Source organism: Orbicella faveolata, unplaced genomic scaffold (genome assembly GCF_042242905.1).
Source record: "Orbicella faveolata isolate gen_17 unplaced genomic scaffold, um_ofav_v1 contig_12, whole genome shotgun sequence".
Taxonomy (NCBI): Eukaryota; Metazoa; Cnidaria; class Anthozoa; order Scleractinia; family Merulinidae; genus Orbicella; species Orbicella faveolata.
Genome location: NW_028301539.1, coordinates 5,298,987 through 5,323,848, shown reverse-complemented (window position 1 = coordinate 5,323,848; position 24,862 = coordinate 5,298,987). Strand labels below are relative to the sequence as shown.

The 24,862-nt window shown below is 38.4% G+C and overlaps 3 protein-coding genes across 3 annotated transcripts; 2 read left to right on the top strand and 1 right to left on the bottom strand.

Moving 5' to 3' along the window:
- Positions 1-72: 72 nt before the first annotated feature.
- On the top strand, positions 73-7,738 carry LOC110063590 (cytochrome c oxidase assembly factor SCO1-like). Its single transcript, XM_020770583.2, has 6 exons — positions 73-260; positions 2,155-2,380; positions 3,256-3,453; positions 4,707-4,805; positions 5,019-5,134; positions 6,069-7,738. Exons 1-6 carry the CDS (start codon positions 174-176, stop codon positions 6,225-6,227), a joined length of 885 nt encoding a protein of 294 aa, XP_020626242.2. The 5' UTR covers positions 73-173; the 3' UTR covers positions 6,228-7,738.
- Positions 6,495-10,282, bottom strand: LOC110063589 (uncharacterized). The gene is made up of 2 exons (XM_020770582.2): positions 10,171-10,282; positions 6,495-9,152 (listed from the first exon to the last, which is right to left on the bottom strand). The coding sequence occupies exon 2, from the start codon at positions 9,129-9,131 to the stop codon at positions 7,722-7,724; it is 1,410 nt and encodes a 469-aa protein (XP_020626241.2). The 5' UTR covers positions 9,132-9,152; positions 10,171-10,282; the 3' UTR covers positions 6,495-7,721.
- A 216-nt stretch (positions 10,283-10,498) lies between these two features.
- LOC110069476 (echinoderm microtubule-associated protein-like 2) lies at positions 10,499-24,836 on the top strand. Its single transcript, XM_089282204.1, has 20 exons — positions 10,499-11,773; positions 13,449-13,629; positions 14,109-14,241; positions 15,073-15,222; positions 15,552-15,627; positions 15,834-15,935; positions 16,455-16,553; positions 16,648-16,782; positions 17,885-17,984; positions 18,079-18,119; positions 18,485-18,604; positions 18,943-19,083; positions 19,639-19,770; positions 20,385-20,452; positions 20,538-20,626; positions 21,080-21,177; positions 21,692-21,779; positions 22,110-22,205; positions 22,844-22,977; positions 23,193-24,836. Exons 1-20 carry the CDS (start codon positions 10,886-10,888, stop codon positions 23,919-23,921), a joined length of 3,600 nt encoding a protein of 1,199 aa, XP_089138330.1. The 5' UTR covers positions 10,499-10,885; the 3' UTR covers positions 23,922-24,836.
- The last annotated feature ends 26 nt before the right edge of the window (positions 24,837-24,862 follow it).

Here is a 24,862-nt window from a genome sequence, read left to right as displayed (position 1 = left end):
TCAGCTTAGTAACCACGACTTCGTTAGGGAGACTGGGACTATAAACGTCTAGGTAGCCGCGTCTTTTAAACCAATATGGCGGCATTTCCAAAGCAGTAAACTTTCCTTGTCGTCTCGTTCCATAAAATCTTCGTCGCATTTTCACTTTGCTAGTTCCTAATCAGAAATCAAGGATGTTGAGACAAAGCATATATCGTTTAAAACTACCCAAGACGTTCCTTCAAGTGACTTGGCCAGGGAGATTAGCAGCGCACTTTGAGGTATAACGCGTGGCTTATGCAATAATTTTCTTCTCGCTACGCAAAAGAAAAAGTTGAAAAAGTTTCTAATCGGGAGTGATATAGACCTATACAGTGCAAAGAAATTGGCACGTGCTGAATATTAGCTTAGTCACATGTGATGGAAAACAGGGATCGTTTTATCAAAAATCATTGCATTCCGTGACAGCTGTCATGGCCCCTATCGTGTATTTTAGTTAGGGAAGGCTGGGTGTAGTGGTTGGGGCTTAGAGCACATATTGATTTTTTACACACTTGTGTGTGACTTTTAACCCATTTTCATGTATCACATATATAACTGCCAATTCTCACGCGTTAAGCGTGAGTCTCACGCCTGCGGATCTAAAATTGTGATCTCATACATTCAGACCAATTTCTCACGCCTAACTGGCAATAGCGAGTGTAATATTATTGCTGAAAAACCGATTAAATAAAAATTCACTTTTTTTTCCGGCAAAAAACAGTTGGTGATTCCAGCAAAAAAGCATCTTCAAACTTACTCCGTTACGCGTATTGAGTTCGCGACACCAACTCGTGTTTAGATTGTGTGATGTGACAAGTTTTGGGTTTCCTTTGTCATGGTTAAGTCGTCGAAAATCTTTCTACACCTTCAGTTATCTTCGGAAGTCGTCGGGAAATCTTCGCCAATCTTTAGAAGTCGTCAGGAAATCTTCGGCAATCTTCGGAAGTCATCCAAAATCTTTGGCAATCTTCGGAAGTCTTTGGAAATCTTCGGCAATCTTCGGAAGTCGTCAGTAAATCTTTGGAAATTCAGGTTCTGTGGAGACGAAAAATCTCACGCATTTTACTGAAAAAAGGGTGGCAGGTATACACATATTCATTTTCTCGGGGGGTACTCTGTAAATCTTTTGGTGGGGGTGTACCGCTGGGATGCTGTAACCCTTACCTTACACTAGACCACGATCAGCTTGATTTTGCAGCCTTATTCTAGACTCGCTAGGCACCAAAAATCCCTACCCTACCTCAGACCAGCTATTTTCCACCGGAAACTTTATCACTATCATAGCCTGAGGAGTGGAGGACTCCAATATAACAAGGATTGGGGTGCTTGTCGTACTCTTTAGGAGCTAAAAACGTGGTTGTTACTTAATAGGGTGTTCAGTATTAAAAGCCCCACAGCTGGAGCTTTTCAGGTACCCGTCAGGATATTGAATTGAAAAAAAATAAGACAGGAGATAATGTGTTGTTTTTGAATTAGTACCTCGTAAAGGTGAAAAAAATTTTAAGCCACGCCCACAAAACAGGATCTTGGTACCACTTAGGGGTTCTTTTCAAAATTTCCAATGAGCACACCCATCTTTTTCTCCTCCCACCTCCCAGGTATCGTAGTCCAGCAATTGCTAACTAAACCAATATCATAAAATGTCACTTCCGAGTTACCGTAACCTTGGGTAAAGAACCCCCCTGCTCTTGACTTTGTAAATTATATCCTATTCTAGACCAAAACTATCTGATTGCTATGCCCTATTCCAGACTAAACTGCCTGAAAACTATACCCTTTACAGTGGCACATACCTATATAGCTTACTGTATATATGTGGTCAGTTCTGCTTTGTATTGACCCTTTTGCCTTGTTTGTGTGCCTTTAAACAAAAGAATATTCGACTGCAGACTAGCCTGATTCTCGGACCAGGTTGCTTATGGTCACTCACTAGATTAGAACAGGGTATAATTTACAACGTCAAGAACAGGTTTCTTTACCCAGAGTTAAGAGAGAGTGCATTGCCGTGCGCGACCTTGACCATCTGAGAATCAGGCTAACTGACTTAACTCAACAGCAGTGAACACTATTTATTTGGGCACTTCAACACTACTAGGGGTTCAAAGATGTTAATGTTTTTTTTTTCTTTTTCAGGTGAGGCCCATCCCCAATGTCTCTCAAAATAGAACTGTGATACGCTTTGCAAGAAATCCAGTTACACGGGCTGAAGAACAGAAATCAAATAAAAAGTCATTTGATGAAGCTTTTGAACGAACAACTAAGAGAGGACCTGTGACATGGGCTTCCTTAGCACTTGTCGCACTTGCCGGTGGAGGTCTCCTGCTTTATGTACGTTATCTTAAGGAGGAAAAGGAACGAAGTAAGAAAGCCAGTAACTTTATTTTTTTCAGTTGCTTTCATGATGAGAAAGGTCTAAATTGTGTGATATTGTTCAGTGTTATGGTTATATTCTAGAAAATCTTAAATTAATATCTAGTAATGTTTTACTTTTTGGTATCCAGCGTCTCTGGTAAAGTACAAAATAGTGACACAGTATGCAAAAACCAGTACAATAGCCCTTACATTACAATATAATTGAGCACATATGTCAGGCATTTTCTAGCTATTTTGTAGTTTCAGCCTGACATTGCCTCACATCCACATTGGATTACATTGTAATGCAAATGAGAAAAACCAACCACAAAAAGGGTTATTATCTTACAATGTTTTGCTGGAGGAAAACTGGTTTAATTGGTTATCTAGTAGCTCTATTGTTCTTTTTGACTGTGCATTCAGTTTTAATACAGGGTCAGAACCAGGATTTGGGGAAAGAAATCATCAGGCAAATGTCTTCTTAGACATTTAGCATTTGGTATCACTGTCAGTGGTTTTTTATTCACCTAGATCTTTGTATACTCAATCAGTCAATTAATCAATCAATCAATCAATCAATCAATCAACTTTATTTAGAGAGGGTAACACATGACAGTATAAACTGATAACAAGCATGTATATATGCATAATTACAATGATTTAAAAAAATCCTAACTATAATAATTACAGTAACTATAATTAGAATTAACCTAACTACATACATGCAATGAAAGTTAAAATATTAAGAGATTGTAAAATGGTCAATATTAGTGTACCCCTCCTTTACATACTTTATTTTTGCGTTTAAAAGAGTTAAAGATTCACTGCCTGTAAAGCTACAGAACTATTAATATTTTGTTCTGATCTTCTGTTTAAATGCAGTCAAACAAAAGGAAAAGAATCGCTCAATAGGAAAAGTTGCTCTTGGTGGACCATTTAGTTTGACAGATCATAACGGAAAAGCTGTGACTGACAAAGATTTCCATGGCAAATGGATCTTGCTGTACTTTGGCTTTACCCACTGTCCTGATATCTGTCCAGACGAGCTGGAAAAAATGGGACAGGCCATTGACATTGTCGGTGAGCTGTTCAGTAACTTGAGAAATCACACATCATTATTTGATGTGTGTTCAGTTCTAAGAATTTAAAAATTTGAAAGATGATTTAAAACAGTTCCATACTTATGGCTTGGCTTTTAGCCAAATGGATAACCAGGCTCTTTGACTGTGTCAAATCCAAAACAAAGCATGGTAGGCAATTGGTTTGGCACTTATTATTTTAAAAACTGCTGGCTTGAGCCACAACAAATTTCATTCACTTTTCAAATCGGGCCTGCTGATAGCATAGCTTTATAGTGATCCATACAGTGTCTCTAATTGATCTTGAGTTTTGCATGCAAGTTTCAACAAGTAAGAGAGTTGACTTGGACCTCTTTTCCTCTTTTGCACTGAGACATCAGTAAAATTTTGAACAGCTGACAAAGAGCTATTGTTCCAGCTAATGAAATTAGCCAATTGTTGGCTCTTTGCTACATCCTTGAAAGAGATATTAATAAATGTTTTAAGATGTTGATAAATGACCGAAAAAGTAACATGAAAATTAGAATATGTGTTTACATATGTTTAATGGTTTCAAATGGTGGGTGGGTTAGTCTGTTAGTCCATTAGTCTGTCAGTTAGTTAGTTCGTTAGGTCATGCTGTGCCATGAGGCGCAGGAGGCTGCAACAAACGGCCCTGTCTTGTGCCATACCGCTGGCTTTGACCCAGCTGGTGCACTCCTCAAATGGTTTAAAATTACTGACAGAGATTTTATTATTACATGTATGTGAAGAAATACTGTAAATCTTCGAATTAGCGCCAGGGGTGCTTATTTCAAATTAGGAGAAGACGGGGGGCACTTATTCAAGGGGGATGCTTATTTGAGGGGGGGCACTTATTTAATTTTTCCCAAATCATGGCCTGACATGATCATTTTTTAAATACATCATCTGCGTGTAAACACCAACATAAGTTGTTTATTGACACAAAAAGCTGATCCTAAAGTTTAAATCACGACACCGTTAGTACTTAACGTGTTCAACGTGTTCAACGTGTTCACTTAACGTGTTCACAAACTGAAACAATGTACAGATCCAATACTACATGACGAAAACTATACATCCTTTGTCTCATTTCTTGTCCACAAAATGGGGGGAAGGAGAGGGGGCGCTTATTCGAGGGGGGACGCTTATTTTAAATTTCAGCCGAAAGGAGGGGCACTTATTTGAGGGGGGGGGCACTAATTCGAGGATTTATGGTAATTTTATTTTTGTTTGCATGAATGTATTTTTCAGACAAGCAAAAAGAGTCGCTGGGTGCAGAACTCCAACCCTTGTTCATTACAGTTGATCCCATGCGGGATGATGTGGAGGCTGTAAAACAATATGTGCAAGGTACCTATCTTCTGAAGATTTTGATCAGTTGAAGTGAAAAAGCATTCAAACTTCTCTGAAAATTTTCAAGTTCTCCTAACAGGCACCAAACCCTCTCCTCTACACATTTGTTGGACAATCTGCCATTACTAATGAAAATATGCAAAATAATTGCCTTCCCTTTGCTCCAGTTTGCTCCAGTAGTTCACAACAAATGTGTTTGCTTTATTGCAGAGTTTCATCCCCGTCTCCTTGGTCTGACAGGTTCACTTGAGCAAGTGAAACAGGTCTGCCGGGCTTACAGGGTGTATTTTAGTCAAGGACCAGCAGATGAGGACAATGACTACATTGTATGTGTCGCATAATATAATTCATAAACATAAACATAGTGCATGTAACATTGTACTTCGGGAGGTAAGATGGCCTAGTTGCTTGTGTACTCTAGATAGCGCAGTCCAGGTTCAAGCCGTAGGCAGGATCAATGTTTTGTGTTCTTGGGCAAGACACTTGACCACTCTACTCTCACAGTGCTGCCCTCCACCCAGGTGTATGAATGGGTACCATCAAAGTTGAATAACTGCTGGATGGTAACCCTGTGGTGGACAAGCATTCCATCCTAGTTGCTTCATGTTATGGTAACCTAGAAAAAGCACCAAACTGATGGTCTAAGAGGCTTTGCAAACTCTAAAATAATTCATCAAGTTTTAAACAAAAGAAATCACGATGCTGTGACAGTGAACATTAATTTTGGATTTCTGATGTTAACTACATGTAGCATAAATTTTTTTGGTTTATTTACTCCATTTTTTCTTAGTTTTAGTTCCAATTGAAAAGATATATCAAACACTCAAGACAGTCTTTGACCACATTTCCGAACACCATGAAGTTTGTCAAAAATACTCAGCTATCCATCATATTTTTAGCTCTCTTCTCAGTGTTAGGAAGTGTGGTCAAACATGGTCTTGAGTGTTTGATTATTCACTAATTGAACCACAGAGCTTTCCATGTACAGTAATATAATTACATCAAATAATATGACATATAATCTTGGTTTCATCAAGATTTCTCAACTTAATGAAAGGTGAGCTTTGATGCCTGGTTAAGGTTCCTGTCTCATTCAGGTGGGAATAACAACACACCCGCAAGGTTTCTGCACAGGAAATAGACAGTACAAAAGAATCAGCGTGGAGCACTTACCATGCTTTGTAGCACTCACTGGACATTGTCACAACCCCACAATATTAATTTCCATCGTCAATTTTACCATTTCTATCTTTCTCACAGGTTGACCACACCATCATTCAATACCTTGTGGATCCAACAGGTGAATTTGCTGAATATTTTGGACAAAATAAGACAGCAGAGGACATTGCTACAGGGATTACAAAACACATGATTTCATACAAACTCAAACAACGTAATAAAAAGCAAACAAATGTTTAAGTATTTAAATGCTACAAAATCAGCCGGCCTTGCAAGAAATGACCAGAAAAAAAGCAAGAAGAATCAGATGATATTCAAGAAAACCAAGTGATTTTTGGACGACTGTCATTAATTTCTTATATCATATCGTAAATAAGTAATTTAGTGTATCAAGATATCGCTGCTTACATGTTGCCAAACCACTTCATATAAAAGAGTGCCAAACTTCAAAATAAAAAAAAAATCCAAATTTCAGTTTGAAGAGTACAGAAAAACAAAGAGCACTGCTTGAGAGTATTTTGTAATATCTTTTATTTGCATGGCCACACACTAGGGTTTCAATCTACAAACTACAAGCACCACTTTGTAGAGCAAGACATTATTAACAGTACTACATAAATTAACAGTACTATATAAAGGTACTGCTGATTTGCTTTCATTTGTGTGGTAACTTACAAGTCAAAATTCGTCTACAAATGCCAAAGTCAGAACCACTTTGTACAACATAATAAACAGCACTACATGAAAGTTATGCTTTAGCTCTCATTTGAATGATCAATCATAGCCAGTCACATGTGTCTGTAGGTTTTGTTGGCACACTGACAAACTACTTGTACAAATAGCTGTAAAGACACACAGGCAGCAAAGCTCTGCAAATGTGCAACAGAGTAACAAGAAGAAATGGAGCAGAGAGCCAGTGAAACAATGCCAGCTATATGCTAGATAATAAATTTAATTGTCATCCACATATAAGTAAAAGTTAGAATCATAAAGCTGATGCCAGGTTTTACCTTGGAGTGAAAGGGTTAAAAGTAAATGACAATAATACTACAGATACTGTGAACAGCATTATTCAGCAAGTATTAACAACATTTTGTTCACAAAATATTGCAAGCGACCAAAGGTTTTTAATGCGTTGTTTAACTATGTTTTGGGAGGCACAGCTGCCTAATGGTTAGCAGACTGAACTCCATAATATAATTTTGACTGGTTTGGGTTTGAGCTCTGGCTAGGATAATATTATTGTGTTGTGTTCTTGGACAAGACGAACTAGCAATGAACTGGCATCCCATCCAGGGGAGGGGGGCAGGAGTAGAAATACTCCTAATTGCTTCATGCTACAGAAACTGTTAGTAGATAAGCAACAGCCTGATGGGCAGCTAGGCTTGAACACAAACTTTACCTACCTCCTTACCTACCATCTTCTACGTAATGTTCTGACAGAAATAAATATTGACATTTGACATTTTAGGATGTCCCTTTACGAAAAGTGTGAGTAAACAGATCTCTCTGACTCTCTCTTTTCATACATCTGATTCATCTCTGGTGAGAGAAGTCTGGTTTGTAAACATACTGACTGTGTAAATCAATATTTATTTTACACCATAATGATGCCTTTCCAATCAATGAAAAAAAGAAAAAGTGCTTATAACAATTTCCCCAGCAATTAAGTCAAGTCTTTTGATTTTGACATCTCTCTGTAAGTTTGCAAAACCTGGCACAATAAAAATTGAACTACCTCAGTTGTCCAAGACAGTAGTTTGTAATATTCCATCTTTTACCACTTATGAGTGCTTGTAAAAGCATAACGGGCATTTGAAAGTGATTCAGCATAAAAAATGGCAAAGGATCATTTGCATCCAGAACTGCATCTTTACCAGTCCACAAAGTAGAAAAAAATTCCCCAAGTCCTTGCTGGAAAAGACCAACTTTGGCAATTTCATTGTATAACCAGAAGACATGAGCAGAAGAAACAGGAGGTTCTATTGCAGTGGACAACTGAAACTGAACATCCAAGGCTCCACGTATTGCTCTTTCAAGGTTGGGCTGCATGTGATAGGAAACCACGCCTGAATGAAGGCGCGGATTGCACTCGATGCAATAAACTTCTCCAGTTTTCTCATCCTCCAGGAAGTCGAAGCAAGCACAACCAGTGAGTTGCTTGGCTTTGCAAAATGTTTCCATCCACTTTTTGATCTCCGGGTGTTTGACAACATCATAGTCAATTTGCATTGGTGAACAAGGACAGACATGAAAAGCTTGCAGATGCCCATCCACAGCAATGACATTAGCTGCAAATTCTTTTCCTTTTATGAACTGGTGGACAAGATATGGATTGTCACCATTAAGCTTTGAATCATAGCTAGTGATGTACTTGTCAAACTCCTCTGCATTGCTTGGTATGCGTGTGAAGTTTACACGGTCCACAGAATAAGGCATCAAAGGTTTAAGAAAGTAGTGAGCTCTTGAAAAGAGTCCTTTCTTGGCCATTTCACGGACTTCTTCAACATTGTTTACTTGTTGGAAATATGGCACCTGAAGATTAAGTTTTCGGCATTCCTCTAGAAAGAGAAGTTTATCATCAAGAACGGCAGTCAACTTTGGATCATCAAAAGCAAGACATTTGATTTTTGGATTTGCCGCAGCAAGACGCTGTTTGATGATTGTGTCTAACACAGCTGTCTTTGTATGGCTTACTGGAATATACCAATCAATCTTCTCCACATGGGCAATGTGAATCATTCCATTTATATACTCCTCTTTTCCATCCTGGGAATTTAAATTTGGTACGGTATAGAACTTGGAAATAAACCGTGACCATCGAGCTGCAGAACACCAAAAGTCCTCTAAGTCTGCCAAGATCACTCGATGACCAGCTTTTCCCAAGGTTTTAGCAATTTGCAGGCCCTTAGTGTGGGCCACGCCCGATACCAATACAGTACGCCTGAGAGATTCTTCAACACGTTGACAATTGTGGGCCTTTCTTCCGAACAACCAACAAGAAATAGTAAATAGAAGACAGAATGGCATTGTTATGAGTAAAATAAGCAGATAGACAGCAGCCTTTGCCCTGTACCAGTGTTGCCCAAGAAGCGTTGACACAGATGGGAAAAACCCAGTTGGTTTTTCTTTGACATCCATCATTAGGAAAGACTTCAAACCAAACTGAAACCAAAAAAAAAATTAATAAAGGAAAAGTAAAATTGATTTTTGTAAATAAATTTGGGAAATATGCTGATTAAGCAGTGAATAAGGGAGGCTTCACTTACAAGGAAACATAAGTCAGATGCAGATGGGAGGGGGTGTGGGGCAGAGTGAAGATGAGCTTGATGATGTGAAAGGGGACCCTGGCAGAGTGTAGCTGATCAGGACCTTTCTTTCTTCTGCACTGGATGGGGTAGGCTTCTCTGTCATGCAATACCATTCTCTTGGTAGAGAGGTTCCAGGAACATTGTCAGCACATGCTGTCAAGCACCTCATATGCTGACATGAGTGACGGCCAGAACTGGACTTGGGAGGTGAGGGGGAGGAGGCAAAGCATTTTGGCCCTTCTAAAATATGAATCCCTGAAACATGACCAACTCATGAGTTCCTGTATGGCTTTCTCCCAGGCCTTCATGGTCAATTGATTTCGGTGATGTATCAAAACGGCCAGGGGCCAATGACAATGAAACAGCCGCAGCACATTATGGAGGCCTATACTTGGAAGGCCTTATGCGTCCGATGGCGTGATGAGGACTGATGATGATGATGATGATACTTGGAACGGGGCAAGATATCTGCACTACCCCAATGCATATAAACTGATAAGGATCAGAAAGGGAAGACAAAAGTGTCTCGGACCAAAACGGTCAAGATTTAAAAACCCTTTTTTGCAAGATCAATCTCCAGCACTGAAATGAACACGCGACGATCTAGAGGTTTCCGGTTTCTCGATCACATGACCGCTAGTTTGAGTCTCGTCCAGTTCTGACCCTCTTATACACTCCAAAGAGCGTAGCATTGCGTGACAGAGACAGGGCCAGAGCTGAGTTCTCACTCAGGAGAGCAATTAAGTTAAATATGAAACAGTAAGTGAGAAAGCGGCAGCGCACCCAAATGCAGATAACTCAGATAAGACCCAGACAAGATTATGTTTGTAATGTAGGAATAAGTTAAACTACCTATGGAAGTCTCTACATACCTCGATTGATAAGCAGATGTTCACGAAGAAAAAGATCGAGCTCCGACAACCTTTACAGAAGAGTACCAGCAAGTTATGCAATCCGTCTGTTGAACCCGTCCGACCCGTCCCCTGTCGCCAGTTTTCAGACTCAGTTCCAGGTCACGCGGTCGTGTCGAATGCAATCAAAATGGCGGCGTTCATGATTCGGTTCACGGAACATTTGCATTTCAATCAAGTCTCCTCGTCTGTATTCACGAACACCTGCCCTAGTTACGAGTTCTTGACAACAGTATTGATTAACTTAACAATGGTAGGGACACTTTCAGAGATTAACAATCAATTCTGTTGGCAAGTAAACAAAGGGGTCCTTGGAATTGATCACCAATATCTCCGTGACAAAGCAACTGCTGTAAGAAGGTCGACAAGTTGTCTTGAACGTCAGTCTTGTGTACACAAGGTTGAGATAATAAGAGATAAGACGGCTTGGCAGCGAACGTAATGAAAGTAGTGGCCGTGAATGGACTGAATAATATTGAAAAGTTCCAGACTGGAAAGGGCCAACTGATTTGGTTAAGCTTTGCAATCATGTCGGCTCATTAAACGGATCGTTTGTTTTGAATGGATTCACGCGAGCTTTCTAGCAAATTTCAAGCGTTTCATTCCTTGGGACCAAGATGGATCGTCGATACCTGCTAGGAAAATATTTAGAGATGGCAGCTTCGAGGACTTAACGATGTCTTATCGCGGACGCGGTTACGCCAGTACTCATCAACAACGTCGTGCAGTGCCGAATGGCGCAAGTCACCGTGGACGGCCTTTTCCCGCCGATAGCAACAGCGATTTGGAAGACAACGATCACGTTAGACTTCCAGAAATTGATAAAAATGTGAGAGAAAGAAGGCCACAGAAAAGAGATGGTAAAATAAATAGCCGCATTCCTTTGCCAGCACGGAATAACGAAAGCGTTAGAAACCCACCTGCTGGAGACCCTCGGCGAGCGCGTAATTCTAACTCGTCAAATCCGGAATTTTCTAATGATTCTGGTTCAGATCCAGTCGGAAAAGACCAGCGAAGAAGTAGAGTGAACGCTGTGAAAAGAGTTACGTTCTACCGTAACGGGGATAAGCATTTCAAAGGTGTTGAAATGGTGGTAACGCGGCAAAGATACAGGTCTTTCGAGACCATTGTGGAAGATCTGTCAAAAGCGATTCCACTTCCGTACGGAGTGAGAAATGTTTTCTCGCCCGGTGGAAGTGCGGTCACAAGTATCGGCCAGTTAGAGCATGGAAGGCATTATATCTGTTCTTCAGGAGACCAGCTTATAAAGAATGTAAACTACGGTAAAAAGCCGAAAGAGAAGCCTCGCTCGCTTGACGTAGAAAGCTTGTCTGACGGATCTTCGCTGTCCTCGTCAAGTAGAGATTCGAAGTTTGGCGGGAGTAATTCTGACGGAAATCCGAAACCGCGGGTTATAACAATCCTAAGTGAGCACGATAGAAACAAGAAATGCAAGATCCTGCTAAACAGAAAGACAGTAAAAAGCTTCGAAGACGTTTTAAAAGACATCTCTGACATGTTGAAATACACAGTTAAAGAGCTGCGCACTTTGGAAGGAGGCAAGGTACGTTAGCGGAAAATCGTCAAAAATAAAAAACAATCACTTCACAATTTCGAGAGTCTTAAAGACTGCCCTCTATGAAAACGAGCACTTTGTTTGTTATTTTTCAGGCTTAGGCAAGATTATCCGCTTTAAATTAAACACTTTTCAAGTTCAACAAACTCCATCCTTTAATATTTCCGGTCAACCTTTATATGTATATAAAAAAAATGAATTGTACGGGTTGGAGGTGTTTGCAAAAAAAACTGCTTTGTCTTCACACTGTCGCTTGCGGAATGGACTTCCACGGAAAAACTTCACATACCAAAACATTGAAATGCGATCGGTTTTACTATTATGCGGACAAATATTTTTTTGAAAGAATTAAACAGCACCTGCAATTTTGTAAATAAAATTTCGTCAGTCGGGTAAGAAGTCAATGAATAATACAAGCAGAGTTTAAATTGGTTGAAAAAATTCTGTCGCTTCTAATCATTTTCAAGAATATTTCTTCTCAACCGTCTGAATCTATAAACCAAGTTAGCTGATCAAACAAAGAGGCTTTTTAAATATTATGAAATATAGATGGTTACTAAGTGAAAAATATTCCTGTAGAATTATTAATTATTAGCAAATTGCAAGCTGCTGCTTCTTCTGGTTAGAACTAGAAAAATAAAAGTGGGAAAATTTCAAATTTCTGCACAAGGCCTATTTTAAAACTGGGTGCTTGGATAATTTCTTGATTGGAGCTAGTTTACAGTGCACTAGATAAATGAAGCATAAAATTAATATTTTTTCCATTGGTAAATATTTAGGGTGAACAGCAGACAGCTGTCAGTCATTCTGGTAAACTGTGTTACAAAGAATGTTCATCATCTTCCCTTCATAAAAATGCTGAGGGATTGAGGATGGCCTTTTTCTAGTCCCAGAATAATAAGTAAAATCATTGTAAAATTAAACTAAAAATGTTTCAGTTGCATTCTAGGACTAGTGCATCCAGTGAAAAAGATGTTTCTTGTCCGGGTAATCTGTTTGCAATAAATTTGTTGATTTGTGTTTTCTGTCATAACATTGCCAAGGTTGGTTTCATATTGTTTGTACCTTGGAATTTAAGAATCTCTCTCTTTTTTGTTGTTTATATCTTAACAAGTTTAATTTCACAAAAATTAAATTAAACTCTGGAATAAGCACTACCTCAGCCTTAACAATTTTGTGATTTTCACTTCAATATCGCCTCAATTATGACTATAGTACTTGCTACATCAGCTAGCGTCTAATGTGACGCTTTGCTGATTTCATTGTTCAGGGAAACAAAAGGTTTCTTTTGTTTTTCCTGCTACAAAAGATCTTGAAAAGATCCCTGTAGGAAAACTGAGTTTTTTTGCATACGTAATTTCTCGAAAATGAAGATCGAGCAGACCAGTAAAAAAATGCAGGGTAGTGATTTTATTAACTGTCAAATCAAAAACCACATGCAAAAATTCAGGCACTCTTGAGCGAAAAAATTCACACAAATTTTCCACTTATCTTTTGACCAACCCATTGAGTTAGTTTTGAACAAGTTAATAATAATAATAAAACAATATAATTATTATCTAAATTATCATGATAATGATTTAAAATGTGCTAAAAAGTTCCTGTTAAGAGAAACTGTGAAATCCACATTTATATTTACTGATGATGACATTTCAATTTTTAGGTGAAAGGCCTGTCACAGTTATATCGAGACACTGACACCTTTATCGCTGGTAGCTCAGAACAAGGCTTTAAAAGAAACTTGTCCAATCCATCATCTCTTAGCAGTAATGGCCACTCGGCATCACCTCAGCAAAGAACACGTGTACAGAAATCACGGAAGAAACCTAGAGAGGAACCATCTGGTATGTTTCAGTCTGATTTAACTTTAAGTTATTTTCAAGCTGATCAGAATCTATCTTGTCATTCTGCATTCTTAATTCTTCTACTTGTTCTCTTAGGTAATTAATGAATACATTTTGATGTTACCTTACATGCAATTTTGAAATTAAGATGCAGTTTGCAGAAAATGATATGGCATGTCACAACATATAGTATATGGTTCTTTGTGAGTAAAAATATTAATTAAAAAATTATTAAATATTACCGAAAATAACTATAATTATTAAGAATTGATTAATATTAATTAATTAGAGTATTATTGATTAATATTTATTTATTAAAGTGTTAATTTAGAATCAGATTTAAAAATCTTAAATGCAAAATATGTGTGAACAGTTTTTTCCCTGGACTCAATAATTCAGGATGTCCTATTTCTTATCTCCTAATTCCTATTTCCGGTCTTGAATAGACTGTGTTGTTTCAATGTATCTTGTTTTCACAGCACAAAGCCAAGTTGTGACCATAAAGGTGAAAGGACGAGTGCATACTTATCATCACACATCAGACTTAGATAAATACACAACTGACGACACTCCAGTGGCACCTCCTGATTCCAAGCTACAACTATCCTGGGTGTATCTTTTCATGATTTACTGCAGTATATAGTGGACTGCTCATCAAGTTGGTGATTTAGACCTAAAAGTGACACCTTAGAACTGTAATACACACACCCATCTTAGGTCTCTCTACAGTGGACCTCTCTCAGGTCAAAGTCTCTGCACCAGAGCTCTTAAGGGGTAATGGCCTCTGGAAAGTAAAGTCTGCATCAGGCTTAGTGGTCCATACTGCTGGAGCTTATCCTGGTTTCGGTAGTGGTTTTCAAGTAGGAGTATTTCTACTCTCCCTGGATGGGATGCTAGTCCATTGTAGGGTTACCTAGTATTAAATTCACCAGTACCATTTGTACACCTGGATAGAGAGAGGCACAGTGAGAGTTAAGTGTCTTCCCAAAACAAACGCAATGCATTGACACCAGCCAGTGCTCAAATCCTGACACTCGACCCAGTGTCTCAATGCGTAACTTTTAAGCCACCATGCCTCCACAATAAAGTAGACATTTTAATTTTAATTAATAAATAATTTTTATAGTGTACTGTACCTCTAATAGGTGGATATAATACAGGGATGTACTACGATTTAAAACAGGCAGATTTTTCTTTGCTGTAAATGCCAGGGTATTAGTCAATGAAAGGGCTTTAAAATCTTCCCAAATCTATGGAAATCCCTGTAAAAATTCCCAAATATAATTTTTTTTCAATTTTTTGTAGTAATTTTACGTTAGTTCACTAGTCGTGGCCTTCCAGTGTCAAAGCCTCTTGATACCTTGCACACGAGAAAAAAATATGGTTTCATATTAACACATTTGCACAGTCTGTAGCGTTTTCCTTGATGGAAGAATTCTTTAGATATGGATACCATGGTAAAGACAGCTACAACAATCTCCATGTCTTACCTTCTGGAGAGATGTTGTACTTTGTCGCCACAATGGTGGTTATATACAACAAGACAACCAACACCCAAAGACATTATACTGGACATGCTGATGATATTAAATGGTAACCATTACATCTGCTTAGTATTTTTATGAAGCATGAAGCGACTAGGAGTATTTCTACTCCCTCCTGGATGGGATTCTAGTCTATCGCAGGGTTACCCCCTGGTATTAAATTAACCGGTACCCATTTCTACACCAAGGTGGAGAGAGGCACTGTGAGAGTAAAGTGCAGTTGCACAAGAGCACAACACAATGTCCCCAGCCAGGGGTCGAACCTGGACTGCTCAGTCTTGAGGCAAGCGCACTAACCATAAGGCTGCGATGCCTCCATGCTATAATGGTGTTATTAGACGACTAGTCATTAAAAGATCTGTGTCTTTTCTGCTGTAGCCTGGCTGTTCATCCTAACCAGTGGTACATAGCAACAGGACAAGCGTCTGGTTTATCAGTGGACCAAAATGAACTTGTAAGTCACAGTACGTTTTAATGATAGTTAACAACAAATGAAATACTACAAAAAAAGAAGAGTCAAGAATGGATTTTTTGGCAGAAACAATTCTCACTTGAAACAACCATGAATAAGTTGACCCAAGCAAGAGGCGCAGGTATTTTGTGATAATGCTATGATAACTATCTCATTCTTGTTTTTATAATATTATTATTTTTTGACAGAGTCATATTCGCATTTGGGATGCCGAGACACTCATTACTCTTGCTGTTCTGGCACTACAAGAGTACAGTCTGAGTATTTCATGTCTTGCATTTTCACAAGAGGTATATAAATAATCAATGCCTTGATTGAGTAGTACATGTATGGGTAATCAAATGGCGACAAGCAAAATCAGGAAATAAATTCATGAACACGCATTTTGTCAAAATTTTGATAATTTCCCAAGTCTTCAGGGGAGGGAAATTATTTGAATTTTAACAAAGCGCAAGTGATATTATTTCTTAATTTCACGAGCATACCATTTGATTATCATTTAATATCATGGGTGACATATTAGTTTACAATCCTGGGTTTTTGCCTCGTTTATTGTATCAAGAAATTTTGTGCCAAACATTGCAGACGAAATTTTGTAATTTCATAATGTGAAAATTAACTCTTAATTGCACCAAAATTAACTAGTAGGTTGTCACCCATGATAATTATAATTTTATTTTGGTTCAAGGGGTAAAGGTAAGTTGTTCCTCCTCCTTTTAACCTTCCTATATGATGGTTGGGGGAGAGGGCTGATTCATGAACTGGCATCTTTATTTACTCTTAATAGTTATTTGTTAAATTCGTAACAGGATAATGGGAAACAACTTGCTTGTGTGGATGCACTGGATGACGAGTATCATCTAACTGTGTGGGAATGGGAAGAAAGAGCAATCACTCAACAAAGCAAGGTTTGTGAATAGAAAAAATTATTGATTATAAGCATGTTATGGCCAAGTTGGTTAGTACAGGCTCAAAGGCTTATACTGATTTTGGTGTGAACAGAGCCAGTATAGTGCTATTGTGGCAGTGATGTTTGATCCAGATGACTGCAAGACTCTTGTGACATGTGGGAAAGAACACATTAACTTCTGGAGGCTTCACAACACAAGGCTAGAAAGAAAGAATGGATATTTTGAGGTACATTAAGATTTTACTTAATGACTTTTGGTGAAGATTCTTGTTTTTTGCTCATTCTACTGCAAGAGATCAGGGATGCAAGAAGGGTCATCACTGTCATTACTGGATCCTGGAACTTAAAACAACCAGGCCCCAGTTGTTGGAAGGCTGGATAATGCAATCCACCGAATAAACCGCTATCCAGTGTATAAGTGTTAACAAACCAAACCACACTATCCACTGGATAGTGATTTTTCTGGTGGAGAGCATTATCCACCTTTTGAACTACGTGGGCCAGCAGTATCGATTACTAGTCATCCTGAATGATGTCTTTAGTCCACTGGAGGTTAGCGAAAGGGTCGCACAGGGGTATTCTCGTGATGCGTGATTAGCTGATTTTATTTTCCATGAAACATGAATTTAGGAAATTATTCTTCGAGATCTGTGAACTGAAGGTTTTGCATGACCAGTGAAGAACTTGTATATTAACTGATATTCATGATTTCACCACTCTATTCTACATGATTTTGAGACGCAAGTCCTCTGAATGGTTAGAGTCATCTATCGAGAGTGACTTAGACATGCAATTTGCAATGTGGAGCCTTCACTTAGCCTTTTACGATTTTTCTTTCTTCAAACACTCTTTCTAGTGTAAGAACAGGTTATTAAAAAGAGTATCTTGCTTGCTTATTTTCATGATTCAGGTAAACAAAATTTTTATATCCTTTATCTGTGATCCTCTATTTTTTCCGTTCGTGAACCGTGCCAGAGACCCCCCTGTACGACCCTCTAGCTATCTGCTAGCATTTTCTTGGGTTGGTCTTATTAACAGTTTGCCAGTCCTGGCTGGAGAGAGATACTTTGAGGGTAAACCTGGTTTTCCCTCCAGGCGTAAAAGCAATATATGCAGATGTAGTTATTTCAGATTTGTATTAATTAGTGCCTTTTGTTGTGATTTTTTTCAAAACAAAAGACACTGCTTAACAGTACCTTACAGTGGCTGTACAGGTGTATGGGCTAATGAAAATTAACATAGCTGAATTGTCAGACCACTCAACCATATTACTGCATTTTATTATTAACAATAACAAACATTGCGGTTTTTTCCTTCTTATTTTGATAGAAATATGAGATCCCACAATACTTCACGTGCTTAGAGTTTTCTCCTAATGGAGATGTCATCACTGGTGATTCAAATGGCTCAATCACAGTTTGGGGAAAAGGTACATGTAACTGCAATGTTATTGACAATCAGCTGTGTTCCTAATGGCAAATGGGATCATTCCTGACCAACTTTTATTTTCTTTTGCATTTCAGTATCAAAGAAGATCAAGTTTGTTGTAAGGAATGCACATGAGGTACAAGCTGTAAGATGGATCTGTTGATAAATTCATACCTGTAGTCATGAGCTCTAAATCCAAATTCCCCTTACTGTTTTATGTCTTTTGTGGTACATGTAGTTCTGAGAATGTGATAAATACATCAACACAGACTGAGCAAGTTGTCCTTCCTTCCCTATATTGCTCATTCCCTTTCTTTCTTCTATTACTTCTGATATCCCTCCTATTCCTAGCTTATTTTGTTCCCTGTCCACTGAACAATATGTTGAAGACACCAGGACAGTGTCAATTATATGTCTTGATTGTATTTATTAGAGGACATAACAGGTAATTATTCATTTGTTAAAACAGAATGTCAACATGCTTGTATTATTTCTCAACAGAAAAGCATTTTAAGCTTACGGTTATTAGAGAATGGGTCTCTGTTAAGTGGTGGCTTGGATGGCAAATTAGCAGCATGGGATGCTAATAAATATTTCAATACGCCGTTACAAGAAACTCAGGTGAGTGGGAATTAATTATAATCAGCCATGTTTTTGCAAAGCATTTGCAGGGTACTCGAGCAGGTTTGAAGAAAAGTATCAGTTGATTTTTTTTTTCTCATTACTACTCTACTTACAGAGCATTACTTACGTTACTTACAATACAGGTTACTTATGCTGGCAATACAATACTGAATACAGTTTCCTACAGAAAATACAATTACTTGCAATACGGGCTATTTACTCTGCTAACAGTAAAATACTCTACTTACTTTACTTGCTGAACAATTGATTCTTATAATCTGGAATTACCTACCTGTCCTTATAAATATTTGATTCTTATTTGCATGTACCTCTAGCTGGACAGTGGTTTTGGAGGAATCTGCGCTATTGAACCACTGCACACAGGCCATGGAGATGACATTGATATTCTTATTGGGGTGACGAACAATAACATTGTAGAGGGCTCCCTAAACACTCCTTTTCATCCAGTTGTTCAGGTATGTGTACCCTCATGAAGTGATTTAGAAGAAGTGCTAATGGGATCAAGCATTCAAGCTTTAGAAACAGTGATGACAAGGAGGAGGATTACTTTCTGCAACTAGAAATGTTCTCACTCTAATTCCCAAAAGCAGGGCTTAACAAATATTAAAATGGAAGTCACCTTGAAGTAAAATACAGTTTAACAGAATAAAATGGTTGGTTGAAGGTTAAGAATCAACTAGGTTGTAGGCCAACCACTAAGAATGTAAAAAAAACTGTGTTTCCATAACCCTTTCTTCACTGCTGCTAGTACACGTATGCTATCCCACCATGTCATAGCACCCCCCCCCCCCCCAGATACATTTAGTTTAAGGTGGTAACAGCAACATCAATTTCAACTCTGACCTTGTAATTATTAATGACCATTATAGTTAAATTTACTTTTAAATAAAACTGCTTTTTACGTGGGTCTTATCATGCCATGGTTTGGTGCCCAAGGCCCAGTAACCACTTCACAAAGTCATGAGAATATAACTTATTTACAACTGAATTGCTACTTTCTTAATACACAGAGTCATAAGGACGAGGTTCATGCCCTGGCAGTGCACCCTAGTGAGACACAGTTTATTAGTGCATCACTGGACCACTCGGTTTCTTTGTGGGATGCTGAGACCCATCAAGTTATTTGGACAGTCAAGGTGGAGGTACGTGCCATCAGAACTGCTCTAGATGCAATAACTAACTCACTGACTGACCAACAGACTGACCAATCCACCCACTAATTGACTTAATGAATGACCAACCAACTGACCGAATGACATTGCACATTCATGTGATGCATGAAATCTGCTTATTAGCTGGACAGAAAAAAATCCACCAGCCTCAAGTTATCAAACAACACTCTCTTTGCATGCCGATGTACTTTGGATCCTCACTAATATCATTCTATTCTTGTAATTAATGTTTGCTCAATATTAACTGACCAAAAGACTGACTGACTGACCAACCGACTGACTGACCGACTGACTGACCGACTGACCAACTGACTGACAGACCAACCGACAGACTGAATGACTGAGTGACTGACTGAATGAATGACCAACAGACTGACTGAATGACATTGCACATTCATGTGATGCATGAAATCCGCATATTAGATGGACAGAAAAAATCCACCAGTGTCAAGTTATCAAACAAGACTCTCTTTGCATGCTGACTTACTTTGGACCCTCACTAAATTATCATTCTGTTCTTTTAATTAATGTTTGTTCGATACTGATCCAAATGCTTGCTCCTAACTTGGATCTTTGTTTTTTAGTTTCCTGTCAAGTCAGCAGATTTCTATTCAACTGGTGATATTTTGGCATTAGGCACCACTGCAGGAAGGTATGTGGCAGTTTTCTACCAATTGAAAATAATGTTGAAATTATGGTCAAACTTTTTTTTTGACTTGTGCGACTGTGTTTTACAGATGGATGGTCTTGTCATGTGACTCTGGAATGCATATTGCTTCATTTCAAGATGGCACAGTCTCCCTATCTGATCTGGAATATGCAAAAGGTGAATTGTATAACATGCATCCTTGAGATACAGAAACATGCATTCTTGATGCAATGAAATGTGCGTGTTTGGGTCAGTTCTCCACAGAATGGTGTTTTGGGAATCTAATAGAGCAGGTCAGATGATGACTCAAAAGTTGGCACCCTGGATCACGTGGTCTGGGTTTGAACCATTACTGGGTCATTTTGTTGTGTTCTTAGGCAAGACACTTTACTCTTAGAGGGCTCGTCTCTGCCTGGCGTATACATTATTTTATAAATACTTAACCCTGTAATGGACTCGTGTGACTTAGACAGACTCCTAGTTGGTTCAGAAACCATCTACAGTAGATGGGCCCCTAGGCTCAAAAACAGATTTTCCTTTTATGCAGGTGACATCTAGCACAGATGAAAATATACAGTGTAATAAACTTAAGGTATATTTTATTTACTGATTTGTTTGATTTCATTCTAGATGGCGAACACATTGCAGTTGCTTCCCATGATGGCAGCATTTATGTTCATGCTGTGTATGATGAGGGGACAACGTACAGAAGAGTTGGCTGTTGTTCGGTGAGTTTTCTTCTGTGTCATGGCAGGTAGCAAGCAGGGAACTCACACTTTATCTCACAGTGGAGCAATTCATTGGTGTATGAGTATGATTCAGTTCTGATCTCATCTTACTTAGCCAAACTAACCCAATTGGTAAAAGATCTACACTTGAGCCAAAGTAACCTAAAGAGTTGAAGTTTATCCCAGTTTCTGTAGCAGGGAGTTTCTCCACTCCTGCAGGATATGGTACTATTTTATCACAGCTGAGGTTTCTGGTGGGGAGAGGCCCTGCAAGACTGAAAAGTGTTACTCAACAGCACAAAACCAAACCAGGCTCCTTCATCCAGAGTCCATTGGAAGTGCTAATCGTTTTGTCATTAATTTCAACTTGTAAACAGCATTATTATAATAATAAATTCTTTCAAAATCAACACAACGCTTGTCTTGGATGCTGATACACAGTTACTGCAATACAAATTGTGAGCATTACTGGTCATTTCAATCTATAGATTATTGAATGGTTATTTCTTGACAGGGTCACAGTGAACCAATCATGTTTCTGGACTGGTCACTTGATGGTTGCTTCCTTCAAAGTTTGTCCACCGATTATGAGCATATTGTTTGTAAGTATATCACCATCACTGTAACTTTTATAAAATTTTAGCATTGCTGTAGGGGACTAATCCATGGTGAAGGGATTAAAAAGAGATTTTTGTAAAGATGTCATTTTCACACACAAGAACTGTTGCTTCATGAAAAAATGTACAGGAAAATGCTTATGTCATGACCCTAAGAAGGGAGCATGCCTCTTTATTGTTATTAGTTATTAATTATTGTTTATTGCTATAGTATTAATTATTATTCAGACATTAATTATTTATTGTTACCAATAAGTACTTGGCTGTAATGTTAGTTTCCTTGTCTTCTTTCTAATACAATGATTCTGTTTCCAGGGGAAATTGGTGAATTTCAAAGAGAAGAATCACAGGATATTATTCGCGATGTTGACTGGTCCACAAGAAATGTCATGCTGGGCTATGATGTAGCAGGTAGCACCTAAAATCTTAATTTTGCTTGGTTCAGGGAAGCTACGTTTTCAAGGTTATGATACATTGATCAAATGGCCATATTATTATACTGGGTGTAAGGGGGACGGGGTAGAGAGCATAAACTGTCCGTGTTCTTAGTGAGACTCTTTTACACTGAGAGTGCCTCTTGCCATGCACCCACAAGTACAAATGGACACCAGGAAATTGCCAGGGCAGCCTAACTTAACAAAATGCAGAGTAACCTGTGATGGATCAGCACCTTATCCAGAGAGACTAGGAACTCTTCTACTGTATGTACTTACTTCATGCTACAGAGGCTGGTCTCTTAGTCTCCTCCGCAGCTGTTTTTGGGATGTCCCGCACACAACAGTCTCTGGGATTGGTTACCTTTCACCTTGCTATCAATTACCAAATTAGCAATATTTCAGTTTGAAAATCTGTGGCTAATTTTCAGGGAGCTCTTGGCTAAAAAGTTCATTACACACTCTGCTCATTTCCAGTGGTGTAGGCATCTTTTTGTCACATGATTAACTCAGTCTGATACATAATTTAGCGTCATTACATTTGCTTCAATAAATTGCTCTATAAAATGTGCTGGTGGAACTTGACATTCTGTAATAACTTGTTGTTTTTTGAAGGTGTTTGGCCTTCTCAACCAGATGATGGCAACCTTGTGAACAGCTCCGATCTGTCCTGGTCACGTAAGGTTTTTGCTGTCGGAGATGAGTTAGGATACATTCGTTTGTTTAAATTCCCATGCAGTCAACCTGGGGTAAGTAATTTGGTTGTATCATTCATCTCCATGGCACCTTACTAATTTTGCAAAATAAAATTTAAATTGAAAGAACTTAATGGGTTTTCTTGAAGAGGTGATAGAAACCATTATGAATTCTTATGAATTAAATTTCAAAACAGTACTGTAATAATTTAATTTTTAGTAATACTTTTAGTATCAACTGTAAAATTACATAAACATGTTCTTTGTAGGCTCACTATCACCAGTGGCGAGGTCATAGCTGTCCAGTCACACGCATGCTGTTTTTAGCATCAGACACCCACCTCCTCACAACTGGCAGTCGTGATTTCTGCATTCTTCAGTGGACAGTGGAAGGAAAGTTTCCAGTACTTAATGAGGAAGAGGAGTCCGACATGGACAATGAGATGGCTCACACTGGTAGGCGTCAAATAAAGGACAACCACAAACTTTCAGACAATAACAGCTACCATTCAGACTATAGCCCTGATGAACAAGAGGACAATGACTATGAATATTCTAAAAATGTTGCTAGAGGAAAACAGGCAAGAGGTCAGCAACAGCCTTCTGAAAACAGCCGTTATTCAGATGCTGCAGATTCCTTGCCGCATCAAGCACCTCAAGGACGTGGGCGTCCATCAAGGAAGAGTCGTCATTTGGATCATCAAGGAGAGGATACCAGAGCTGTGGGAAGAAGCCCACGGCGTAATATCCCAGCTCAGGACACCAGGTCACAGCAAGGTTCATATGCAGAAAGGTTTAATAAACACAAAGCTGGTAGCAATGCTAGGTGGAACCCACAATCATCCAGTGATCCACAGCAAGAGCCTGAAGATATGGGGCACTATTCTGATGAAGAAGGCCCAAGGCAGCAGCAAGGACATGCAGGTAGAGGTGGGGGAAGGAGCCGCCACCCTGCACGAGGACAGGATAAGGAATGGACCAGGAGACCTAGGAGATAGCAAATTAGCAAATTCCAATACAGTCATGTAAATTACTGTCAGTGTCTAATTTAAGATGACTAACAGGAAACAGTATTTATATTAAACCCAGGAGTATCTTCTTCAGTTTCGTTCCTCTAGTACTAATGTAACCTGAGACAATCAAACTGCTGACCTGTTGTAGAGGTATTTAGTAAGGCAACATAATTATCATTGAATTGAAACTAAAATACTTTTTGCAAAACAATTGCTCAAGCCCATGGGTAAAGTAACAATTTCTGAAGGTTTATGTGACTTACAATTAAAGGAATGCCTTCGCAAACATTTTTCTCCGAGGTGGTGTCTTTAGTTCGCAGATGGTCTTTATGAATTTCACACACAAACATAATTTAGCCTTGCAAATGTAGGCAAATCTGAACTGTATTCCATATTGTTAATATTTTCATGGAAATAGTTATAAGAGTAATGAAGAATTTATATCATTATGCATAAAGTATTTGTAGCCAGAGCATATGTCTGGGCCATACATAGGTTTTATATCTTATTTAATGTTTTTCATTTCATATTTAAATGAAAGTTTTTTATGTATTTTATATTACTAATACAACCATGTGTATAAGCTACACAATCTGTTACATGCAAATATGAGGGGTTTTTTTTACTTAATTAGCATTCAGTTCATAAGTAGCTCAGTGCTTCGTTTAGTTTCGTCAGGTTTCATTTGGTTCTGTAAAATATTTTCTTACGGGAAAGGATAACGTTCAGTTTTTAACAGGGCACCATTATTGCTTAGGATCTGTAGAATGTGTAAGAGGATATCTAAAGGTACACATTATTTATATATTTAATTACTGTATTATTAATAAATAGAAAATGTAAATTTTTAAAATAACTGATTCCACAAATAATTTAGAGTAATAAACATATATTAAAATAGGGATTTGCAGATTTCATTAGGCAAT